Raw genomic sequence first — 12,486 nt, 5'->3', positions numbered from 1 at the left:
TTCCTTCCTTCTATCATTCTTTCTTTCTTTCTTTCTTTCTTTCTTTCTTTCTTTCTTCCTTTCTTTATTTCTTCCTTCCTTCTTTCCTTTCTTTCTTTCTTTCTTTCTTCCTTCCTTCCTTCCTTCCTTCCTTCCTTCCTTCCTTCCTTCCTTCCTTCCTTCCTTCCTTCCTTCCTTCCTTCCTTCCTTCTTTCTTTCTTTCTTTCTTTCTTTCTTTCCTTCCTTCCTTCCTTCCTTCCTTCCTTCGTTCTTTCTTTCTTTCTTTCTTTCTTTCTTTCTTTCTTTCTTTCTTTCTTTCTTTCTTTCTTTCTTTCTTTCTTTCCTTCCTTCCTTCCTTCCTTCCTTCCTTCCTTCCTTCTTTCCTTCCTTCCTTCCTTCCTTCCTTCTTCCTTTCTTTCCTTCATTCCTTTCTTCCTTCCTTCCTTCCTTCCTTCTTTCTTTTCTTCCTTCCTTCCTTCCTTTCTTCCTTCCTTCCTTCCTTCCTTCCTTCCTTCCTTCCTTCCTTCCTTCCTTCCTTCTTTCTTTCCTTCCTTCCTTCCTTCTTTCTTTCTTTCTTTCTTTCTTTCTTTCTTTCTTTCCTTCCTTCCTTCCTTCCTTCCTTCCTTCCTTCCTTCCTTCCTTCCTTCCTTCCTTCCTTCCTTCCTTCCTTCCTTTCTTTCTTTCTTTCTTTCCTTCCTTCCTTCCTTCCTTCCTTCCTTCCTTCCTTCCTTCCTCCCTCCCTCCCTCCCTCCCTCCCTCCCTCTCTCCCTTCCTCCCTCCCTCCCTTCCTTTCTTTTCTTTCTGACTATAAATACTAATTTACTAATAACAACTAATAACATTTACATATAAATGGGATTTTGTATGTTATAGGTATAGGTAGATCATACTCGAAGATCTCCTTCACAACCACATCCTTCTCCGGTCTTTTCAGTGACAAGATCTTTTCTTTTCCTTGTTCTCCACATGACCTTCTGTCATCTTATGATACCACTGTATCATATTTGGATCAACTATTCAGTAGTTCTAATGTCTTGATGCATCTACGTTTTTACTTTGAAAATCTACTCACTCAGTTCCTTTATTTTGATAACACTGGAATTTCCCTCCTGGCCTCGTTCCCCTGCTGTCAGGCGGTTGTGTTCACAGCACAATGAATAAAAACTGCTCTGGAACCCAGATTCCTCTTGTTAGTAATGTAGGTGTTATTTTCGGCATCCTGAACAGCTGTGTGTAAGAAATACACGTGTATTCTTCTCACTCTGTAAAAATCTGAAGGCATTTGCCTAAGGCAGCGCAAAGTGGCCCGTTTTTTAACGTGTAATCATGCGTTTACGTCGTGTCAAGCATGCTTGCCTTGAAGCTTGGTGTGTTGAATTTCTTTATCTTCAAGGTGAGGCAGGCAACGGTTTCTAGTGCTGCCGTTCATGTCATGAGAAGGTAAGACAGTTGTTTCTAGTAAAATGCAAAGAAATAGTATTCACCCCATATAAATAAATGCTTTGGAGGTTCAAAACATAGTACATATTGTCTCTATACTTTGAGAAAATATTTAGCAAACGTCTTTTATTTTCATCATCTCTCCCAGACTTGGCAATGTTGTAATCATGTGTGATGTAACTGAAGGTAATCTCACCCTTGACACAGTTTCCTGATCCACCAGGGGACCTATGACCTATACGCTATCATTAGCCTTATTATTATTCAGTTAGCTATTCTATTTAATTATTTCCTTTTATTATTCTTCCTTATTCATTAGGTCCTTAAATGCACCACACTGTTAATGTACAGCATGTGCGTGTGTGTTGACATGTCTTCTGAGGAAGAGTTTAATCTGTTATCTTTTCGTCTGCAGATGTACGATTAGGCGCAAGCACAGAGTAAAGATAATATATGTCACGTTTGTTCCTGTGCTTTTGCTCTGGAGGTGACTAAGAAGCTCTATAAGCTCTGAAAATCATTAGAGACGGAAGTAAAAAAACACAAATGCGTAATGGAAAAATACGGTATGATGCAAAGCCGATTTCTTCATGCACAATATACAGCAGTTTTTATTTATTTATTTTTAAAATGTAAAGACAATTATAATTCATCCACACAAGGCTGGATAGAAACTTTTTTTTTTAATGATCACTGCCTCTAAAATTATAATATATATAATCATAATCATAAATAATATATAAGAAAAACTGAAATATATTACAATAATTTTTTTATTACTCCCAGTGTCCTAAAATGCCTGCAAGAAGTTGAGTGCAAAGGTTTGTGGTTTAAATCACACACCATCATAAACAAAGTTTTGTTTGTCTAGACTTTATCAGACTCTGAGCTTGATTCTGAGCCAGTCTGATAAGTCTGATAACCGTGTACTGACTGTATATCCTGTACAATAACATCACCTGGTTAAATAAAACAGATTTTATTTACGTTGAATTCAATTCTACATGCTTCTAATTTGCTTTGTGTGTGTGTGTGAGAGATGCTTGCATCTTTCCTCTTAAAATCCGTCTCAGCATTAGAACAGCTTCCTGATCCAATGATTTTGATTTTTTAATTCAATTTTAATTCAATGTATTTTGTATAGCGCCTTTTAACAATGGACATTGTCTCAGAGCAGCTTTACGAAAGAAGAGAAACAGAGAAAAATGATTAAATTGAATTACTTGATCCCTATTTTATTTCTAATGAGAAAAGCCTGAGCAGATGGTGGGAAGGAAAAACTCCCTGTGACAATATGACGAGGAAATCTCGAGAGGAACCGGGCTCAGAAGGGAACCTCATCCTCATTTGGGTGACCCTGGACAGTAAATAATGTAACTGAGGCGATGGTGGCAAAGGAAAAACTCCCTTCCTAATGAAAAATATTATGAAACTATAAACAATTTTGCTTAAAATGTTCATTTTCCCTACATACAGAGACTTAGTCATGAGATTCTGTACAAGTCTGATTTTAAGAAGAATTAAATCAGCACGTTCTTTCTGTACAGTGATTTAGCGTTGCTCTGCCCTCTAGTGGATCGTTCAGGTACTGACCTTGAAGCTGTAAACAAGTCACATAAATATTTCTGATCAAATCTAATGCTCCAGTAATTACAAAGTAGCTTCGTTTGTTCTTGAGAGAGAATGTAGTGGGAGGGAGTGTTGTGCTGCCATGCTGCAAATGAAAATATCTTCACAGGTATTTGTACGCAAGGAATGCAAACCAAAACAGATGGTGCTAAAGTAGCCGGAGCTCAGAACAGTCAGTTTAACACTTTTACCTCTTTTACTCATATCCTCGTTTCAGTTTCAGATTTTATTGCTATCAGTCTCCAGTCTCTGTACTATGAATTTGTCGCTACTGGTTGCCAAAGATTTTGTCACATATACATTACAGCACAGTGAAATTTTTTCTTCCCAGCCTTGGAGGTTGGGGTCAGAACACAGGGTCAGCCATGATAGAGCACCCCTGTAGCAGAGAGGGTTAAGGGCCTTGCTCAAGGGCCCAACAGTGGCAACTTGGTGATGCTGAGGCTTGAACCCCCGATCAACGACCCAGAGCCTTAACCACTTGAGCCACCACCACCGCCATGACGTTTAACAGTGGGTGACACAACTAACACCTACTTCACCGTTTTAAGCATTCTTTGTATATGACCAGCGACAGACAGTTACCACATACCTTCTGGTATTGTTAGCGGGTCTATATGGTAATCCTACTGATTTTCTACACCACAAAACCTGTCTCTTTATGCCTGAGTCTCACCTGGCGTCTGTCAATAATTTCACCTGGGGATTACTGGCGATTCGTACCGTTTTTTTAGTTAACATGCGTCATAGCATGTGTCTATGTGGTATAATATGAAAGTAAATAGTGGAGGAAGTTCAGTTCGATTTGGAACTCATATTAAAACAAATCACTCTTTAGTCACTTCATTATAACCACAAGAACAGCTGGGGAGTATCTGGAGAGCTGCTTACTTGTACACTGTTCCAGTTATTCTCACTTTTCCTGTTAGGGTTCGGATATGGAAGGTGTGTTTTTATGTACAGAGAGAATTTTGACTGAAAAGTGATATATTTTTTAATTACAATTACGCTGCTTTTTATCATTTCCAGTGAAGCCACTTGAAGAATTGTAGAATAGTAGACTTCTGGCTGGTTTGGCTGGTTTTGTTTTTTAAAAGGCTCAAATGTCATTACTCAAATACTTACACTTAAACTGCTTTAGTGCATGTTACTGTCTGGCCTGCGGCCCATTTCAGTGCATATCTATAGATTTTATCAGATAACACACACTCTTAGATGTTCTGTAATGTTTCTGCTTTAAAGCTTTAGATTTGTATAGAGACTTTACCCCCCCAAAAAATGCCATTCATTACCTAGATTGTTAAGATGAAAAATATCTATTTATTTATTTATTTAGTCCTTTATTTATTTATTTGCCCACACAAATGCTTTAATCAACCAAACTGTTATCAAAATGTTGCTGGAGAGAGGTGAAGGGAGAAGGGCCCGGTCAGTCCCAAGACAACACACTGGAATTCTTTAGAAATCTGTAGTGGAAAATAAGATTATTTATCTTTTAACTAAATCAACAATCAGCTATTTCTGGTGAAGCCTGGCTGTATCAGGAAGAATGTTTCTTGGGAATCGCTCAGATAGGTTAGAGTGAAAAAAAAAAAAAAATGCAAATTGCCCCTTTTGTTTAGCTTTTGCATTAAGAATGCGGCCACACCGTATTGCTGTATTTAAAGGTCTAGACACTTGTGTAACAGAGACAGAGACAGACAGACAGAGAGAGAGAGACAGAGAGATTTAAGACTAACACCCAATACTAAGTTAGACCAATGGCCTCATGTCCAGCAGTTTTCGAAGATTATCTTCAGTGTCCTGTATGCCGTGATGTCTTCAGGGATCCCGTGCTCCTGATGTGTTCTCACAGCTTCTGTCGGCTCTGTCTGGAACAGTTCTGGCAACACACCGAGTCTCCTACCTGTCCTCTGTGTAGGAAGAACTCGTCAGTGAATCATCCTCCGTGTAATCTCGCTCTGAAGAACCTGTGCGAGGCTTTCATACAGGAGAGCACCCCGAAAGCTTCAGCCGGAGCTGAGATCCTCTGCGCGCTGCATAACAAGAAGCTCACACACTACTGCCTGGAGGATAAACAGCCTGTGTGTGTGGAGTGCTCAGAAATACACAATAAGCACTGCTTTAAACTGCTTGATGAAGTGGCAGTGGACCTGAAGGTATGTTGGCAGTCACGGTGTTTTATACTTCTGCGCACAAATATTTATATTTCTTAAAATCTGCACTGTTTTGCCGTGTACGACTGACGTGTTACGGACTGTAGGAAACGTTAACTGGACCCATAGTGATCGCATCACAGATAAGCTTTAAGGAAATGGAATGATTTTCAGAATAATGTACTTATATTAAGCTCTTTTTTTTTATTAATTTTATTTATTTTTATTTTATTTTATTTTATTTAGCATTAAGCAGATTTAAAGCTTCTAACATACAAACAGTCCTTAGCTAATTATAGAAACATTTCAACTGAGCTGATAATAATTATGCTTTATGAACTGCATATTAATAAACGTGCAAAAAAAAATGCCAGACAAATAACCACATTATTAACTACATCACAAATAGTGGTTGAAAGTGAGCACTTAAAATGTAAATAAATGCATTAATTATTAATAATAAATTAATAAATTTAAATGAAATAAAGAACATTATAACCCCAAGGGAGTCCCTGAAACTCATTTAGAGAGCCACAGGCAGAGAAAGTTAAATGACAAGCGTGCTTTTGGAAATTCGAGATATAATCTATATATCTTTTGTGGATCTCCTTCTGCTGGAAAGAAAGCTAGTTACCTACCAACCTAAATAATGTACTTATTAACAAACTTGTATTATTAACTTTTTATTATTTATCTGATTTTCATGACATGTAAATAACCATTAAAATAAATGCTTTGGGGGAAACGGCAGAAGACACAAAGTGAAAAACCTGCACTACTGGCTTGTTTATCTGTTTTGTTTTGGGGTTTTTTCCCCCAATTTCTAGTTGGACTTGAAAAGAAAACTGGTAAAGCTGAAGGAGCGACTGAAACTTTTCCAGAATGCAAAACAAACTTGTGTTCAAACTGAGCAGTACATTAAGGTAAAATAAATCATTCATCAGTCAAGCACAGATAGCTCAGAATGTAAATACTGCATGTTGTAAGTCTAATATGGTCAATATGTTTCCAGTGTCAGGCTCACTACACCGAGGCTCTGATCAGGAAGGAGTTTGAGAAGATTCACCAGTTTCTTTGGGATGAAGAAGCCGCCAGAGTGTCTGCTCTGAGGGAAGAAGAGAAGCAGAGAGTTCACGCAGCGGTTGTGAAGATAACCCAAATGAACAGAGATATTTTAGTCCTCTGTGAGAAAGCTGCAGGCATTGAGGAAGAAATAGACGCCAACAATATTTCATTTCTGCAGGTAAAAATCACACAATACATTTTATATGCACCGATCAGGCATAACATTATGAGCACTGACCGGTGAAGTGAGTAACACTGATGATCTCCTCATCATGTCACCTTTTAGTGGGTGGGATATATTAGGCAGCAGGTGAACATTTTGTCCTCAAAGTTGATGTGTTAGAAGCAGGAAAAATGGGCAAGTGTAAGGATTTGAGAGAGTTTGACGAAGGGACAAATTGTAATGGCTAGACCACTGGATCAGAGCCTCTCCAAAACTGCAGCTCTTGTGGGGTATTCCCGGTCTGCAGTGGTCAGTATCTATCAAAAGTGGTCCAAGGAAGGAACAGTGGTGAACATCAGGGTCATGGGTGACCAAGGCTCATTGATGCACGTGGGGAGCGAAGGCTGGCCCGTGTGATCCGATCCAACAGACGAGCTACTGTTGCTCAGATTGATGAAGTAGTTAATGCTGGTTCTGATAGAAAGGTGTCAGAATACACAGTGCATGATGGGTCAGGGCTGTTTTGGCAGCAAAAGGGGGACCAACACTGTATTAGGGGCAGGTGGTCATAATGTTATGCCTGTTCAGAATATATCAGTGAGTCTTAAATTAGAATGAACACAAAGCTGATTTCTTCTTTTCTTTTTTATTCTAGAACTATAAAGAAACTGTGAAAAGGTACGTATTGTATCCCTTGTCTCTGTGTCTGTCTGATTGTGCTTGGGATTTTGAGTCGAAACCCATAGCAGCACTGACAACTGAATGTTCCTATAGAACCGCGTGGGAGATGAAGGATCCTGAGATCAGCTCTGCATCACTGATTGATGTGGCAAAGCATCTAGGCAACCTGGAGTTCGGTGTGTGGGAGAAGATGCTGAGTATTATCAAATACAGTAAGTTCAGCCAGGCATCTTTTATTTCTGTGTAATAAACATATTTGCTGTAAAATATCGCTGTACCATTTTTTTTTTTTTTTTTTAATTCAGTTAAGACCATTTTTATTTGTGGTAACTGAAATCTGATACATGTCTAATACAGATTTGACCTCATACAGAGCATTCATATTAGAATTCTTACTGCCCTCACCTAAATCTGAATTTGTTCATCATTTTGGGATGATAAATGTATTCAAATAATTCAATTATTTATAATTTATTCAAATAATAATAATAATAATAATAATAATAATAATAATAATAATAATAATAATAATAAGAAGAAGAAGAAGAAGAAGAAGAAGAAGAAGAATTATAACAGTGCACTGCAAAAATGATAAAAAGAAATACTGTAAACATAAAAACATTTTAAAAAACAACCTTTCATATTTTTTCTTACTCTCTATCGCCCCCAACAGGCCCTAACTAATCTCCAACTTACATTAACAGCATACATGCCAGATCCATCAAAACAAAGAAATAAATCTGTAAATGTAATGATATATAAATAATATCAGACTAATATAAGATTATTAAGCATTTAAACACACTTTTCTAATTGTTTTATCTCATGTAAAGGATTTTGTTTTGTATTCTTTGTTCCTCTGCATGAAGCAATAAATAAATAAATAATAAATAAATAAATAAATAAATAAATAAATAAATAAATAAATAAATAAATAAATACAATGATAAATAACTAGATAGATAGATAGATAGATAGATAGATATACAGACAGACAGATAAATAAATAAATAAATAAATTAATTAATTAATTAAAACAGTTTTTCAGTCAAGACTCTTATAACTCGTTAACATATATTAACTATTTAACATATATTAAAGTATCTAAACTGTGAATTTTACAGTCAGAACATAGCCCATCTGTCACCCAATTAGTTCTTAACCTCATTCAAAATTCATTTCATTTTCTGCTCCCTCTAGCTCCTGTTATCCTTGACCCCAATACCGCTCACCCCTGTCTGCACCTGACTGACAATCTCACCACCATGGAGCTTCGAAACAGCATCACAGAGCTTCAAGAGAACACACTGAGATTCGGTGACTATTCAAGTGTCTTAGGCTCTCAGGGGTTTGATTCAGGTAAACACTGCTGGGATATCGATGTGGGAAGCAGCTCAGCCTGGGCCGTGGGTGTGATCTCTGAGTCTGCGTATAAGAACAAAGAAATCCTCGCAAAGCAGGGTCTATGGCATATAGGCTACTACAAGGGGAAATATGGCCAAGGCACATCAGATGAGATGCTTACTCCAATCAACCTGAAGGAGAAACTCCAGCGGATCCGAGTGCTGCTGAATTGGGATGAAGGCTGTGTCTCGTTCTTCAATCCTATCAATGATACTCATGTCCATACCTTTGTACACAAATTCACTGAGCGGATTTATCCATACTTCTGTAACGCTTGCCCTGAGGAAGCTCTGAGAATTGTCCCATTGGGACTCGCTATTACTGAAGAGTAGTGTGGATATAATATACAGGCGCACAAGTTAGCATAATCAACTGTGATGATACCGGTGGGCTTAGCTACGGTTAAGCTCCCAGTGAATGCTGTTTTTAACCAGCTGTGTTTTTTTATATACATTTTAACCGTTGTGTTGTGATGACATTTGTTTTGCATTTCTTTCTATGTCAGTGTTTAAAAGCATCCACTCAATGTGAATAAGGAGCAATGTGAATAACCACACTGTGGGCTCCGAGTCTGAGACCATGCTGAAAATCTGGAATTGCAAACTGAAACTAAACTGGAAATTTACCATTTTGAAAAACTGAGAAGAATCCAATTGGTGAAATTGATGATGTTAGCTTAAAAACAAAAACAAAAACTTTTCCTAAACACAGGTTTAAATAACAAACCGATGGATTTCTCATGGACCTTTGGTTTTGGTACTAAAACGAACCAAATGCTAAAAAAGTTCGTCTGTAATTCATAGAGATATTGCTATAAGATTTTAATGAAATGTTACAACTTAAAAAAAAAGTTGTTGCTGAAATATACTGTGAAATAACAAATAAAAATAAATAATAAAAAACAAATAAATAATAAAAAAACAATTCAAATTTTTACTAGCGGTCTCAGACTTTTGGACTCCAAAAAACTCATCAGTGTATTACTCAGGAGAGTCTACAGAAGACATCAAGTCATTTTTACTCTGGAAATCAAACCTGTATATTTTTAATAAACCTCTGTTTAACAAAGTCTCTCCTTCTTTTTTTTTACAGAGATGTCTAACAAAACATTAATATTCATTAAATAAAAGCCTTAATGGCTTTTATTTCTAAAAGGCTTCCCAGAAGCTCGCCAATATTTTCCTTAGTATTAAAATTAGTGTATTTTAGCTTATTGCAGCAAAATTAGCAGAATTGCAGTATGTTTAAGTGAAGGAAAGGCATTATGTACATCATTACAAGTAGTGTTTTGTAACCTGTTGCTGTATTTTGGAGCACAGGTTACCTGTAGGTCTGTCTGTAGTCATGCTGCTGAATGGAAACTCTGTATGGTGTACATGTTTTCTGAAGAGGTAAGAAAGAAGAAAAGGGAAAGATGGTTAAATGACAGTGGTATTTATTGCACATGCTGTATTAAATATACAGGCACATAAATAGAACTTCCTATTTTGAATTAAACTTCCTATTTTGAATAAAACTTCCTATTTTGTTCCCATTTGCACTGTATGTAAATTACAGCCATGGGCCAACCACAGTGACCTATTTAAATGAATCTCTTGTATGATGTTTTGACTGTATTTGTATTAACCTCCTGTGTGTGTTTGTGTCTATATACACAGATCAGGCATAACATTATGACCACCTGCCTAATACTATGTTGGTCCCCCTTTTGCTGCCAAAACAGCCCTGACCTATCAAGGCATTGACTCCATTAAATCCCTGAAGGTGTGCTGTGGTATCTTACAAGTCCTGTAAGTTGCGAGGTGGAGCCTCCATGGATCGGATTTGTTTGTCCAGCACATCCCACCGATGCTCGATTGGATTGAGATCAGGGGAATTTAGAGGCGAAGTCAACACCTCAAACTCGTTGTTGTGCTCATCAAACCATTCCTGAACCATTTTTGTTTTGTGGCACGGTGCATTATCCTGCTGAATCCCACAGCCATCAGAGATCATTTCCATGAATGTGTGTACATGGTCTGAAACAATGCTTAGGTAGGTGGAACGTGTCAAAGTAACATCCACATGGATGGCAGGACCCAAGGTTTCCCAGCAGAACATTGCCCAAAGCATGACACTGCCTCCACCGGCTTGCCTTCTTCCCATAGTGCATCCTGGTGCCATGTGTAAGAAATTTGACATATTTTTGCATGTGAAGATATAATGCCATTATCAGTAATATAATTGTGAGAAATATAATTGTGATAAACCTTTCAGGCCGGGTTCATTTAAATTCAATTTATTCGTATAACTATTTATTAAAAATGAAAACTGTACGTTAATGACTAAAGACCGGATCCTGAATCAATTTGTTTTGCACAAGCAATTCACATCGAATAAGCCACTTCAGTAATCATAATCTAAAAGCACTTCAGACTCACTGAAGTAGCAGCGTACACCATAACCTCTGCTGTCTACTTCACATAATCAAGTGTCTTGATCAGGATGGGAAGGAAGTGGAGTGCTTCTCTTCGCAATAAACACAGGTCTGTGCAGATAGACAGCAAAACTATTCAGTGTGTGGTTGTGTGAAGAAAACTGTAATGCCATACGTTCGCTTCACAATTAACACACTGGTTTAGCAAGTATGACTGGCATCTGTCATTTATTATTAGCTGAAGGGGAGAAATTTAGAAATTTAGCGTAAACTAACTGAATAGTCACATACACAGACACACAGACACACACATATATACATATGGACTTAGATATTCTTTTATGAAGCTACTCATTAAGTGCATTCACAACCACAAGAGGGGGCTCTTGGCTCTTAGTGTGTGGAAAGACACACACACACACACACACACACACACAGACACACACACAGAGAGAGAGAGAGAGAGAGAGAGCTGTATAATACTGAATATATAAAAAGGAAAGAAGGTATGAATTGTAATAATTCAGAATAATTCTGTTGATAAAACTGGAAATCCAGTAACATTGAACCACCATTTCAATGACTATTTCTATCTTAGACACTGTAAAACAATGCTACATGCTAATTTCTTATGCATAGCTGATCTCTAAATTTATAATGGTGATTTTATATGGAAACACGTGTATCTAAAGTTATCAGTGTTCGGTATTTCAGAATTTGGCAAAGAACAAGAGAATGTTTTTTTATCACTTGATTCTGTTTGTATTTTAGTACAAGGCCAAGAACCGGCTTTGGCCGTTAAACGAGAGCAACAAGCTCACACAGAAACGGCTGCTGTTAAACAATAACAGTAAAATAGTCACTTTGTTATGAATGGTTATGGATATAAATCAGTCTGGAATAGGGGATCCCGCAAAATGAGTTTGTAATTCAGAAAGAGCAAACGTCCAAATCCTACAGGTTCTTTATCAGTGCACTTTGAAGAACATTTGTAACTGTTAAAGGTGTCAAGAAGCCCTGCTCTGCATGGTGTCTGAAGACTCAGCGCTCAGCTGTAACCTTGCTGTGTCTCTATGGCAGTGGGCCATGCAGGCAGTGGCTAAGAGGCTTTCCTTTCCCAATCCCTCTACAACTGTCACAAGCACTCTGTCACCTGCAGATGAAGCCATTCACAGGAACCTTAGCAACACCGCGTCCTACTTGTGTCCATTTGTGGCTGAGCGTGGCAGAGCACGATTTAATTAACGTAATCGTGGCACTATTAGGATAAAGACTAATTATTTATTCTTACCAGCAATCTGAAGGAAAATGAGGTCAATTCACACACAAAGCATACACTCCGTGATTTCCCCCCTTTCGTTTATGTAACACTCCTTAATCCATGCCAATTAGCCAAAGGAAGTCATCAGGGGGATTGGAATACGACAAGATGGAGACAATTATCCGTGTCACTACACAGTCACAGATGTGTACACACACAACCATGTACGTTTACAAGATCGACTAAGCTCTCTGGTGTCTCAGCTGATTAATAAGGTTTAAACGTCCTGTTA

General features: G+C 37.7%; 1 protein-coding gene across 1 annotated transcript; it reads left to right on the top strand.

The window, feature by feature from the left end:
- The first annotated feature begins 4,730 nt into the window (after positions 1-4,730).
- LOC131352390 (E3 ubiquitin-protein ligase TRIM35-like) lies at positions 4,731-9,563 on the top strand. Its single transcript, XM_058388481.1, has 6 exons — positions 4,731-5,207; positions 6,032-6,127; positions 6,217-6,447; positions 7,088-7,110; positions 7,207-7,325; positions 8,314-9,563. The coding sequence occupies exons 1-6, from the start codon at positions 4,809-4,811 to the stop codon at positions 8,847-8,849; spliced, it is 1,404 nt and encodes a 467-aa protein (XP_058244464.1). The 5' UTR covers positions 4,731-4,808; the 3' UTR covers positions 8,850-9,563.
- Positions 9,564-12,486: the final 2,923 nt, after the last annotated feature.

The sequence above is a fragment of the Hemibagrus wyckioides genome, linkage group LG04 (assembly GCF_019097595.1).
Source record: "Hemibagrus wyckioides isolate EC202008001 linkage group LG04, SWU_Hwy_1.0, whole genome shotgun sequence".
Taxonomy (NCBI): Eukaryota; Metazoa; Chordata; class Actinopteri; order Siluriformes; family Bagridae; genus Hemibagrus; species Hemibagrus wyckioides.
Note: the sequence above shows the minus strand (reverse complement) of the source record. Positions and strands in the feature narration are given on the sequence as shown.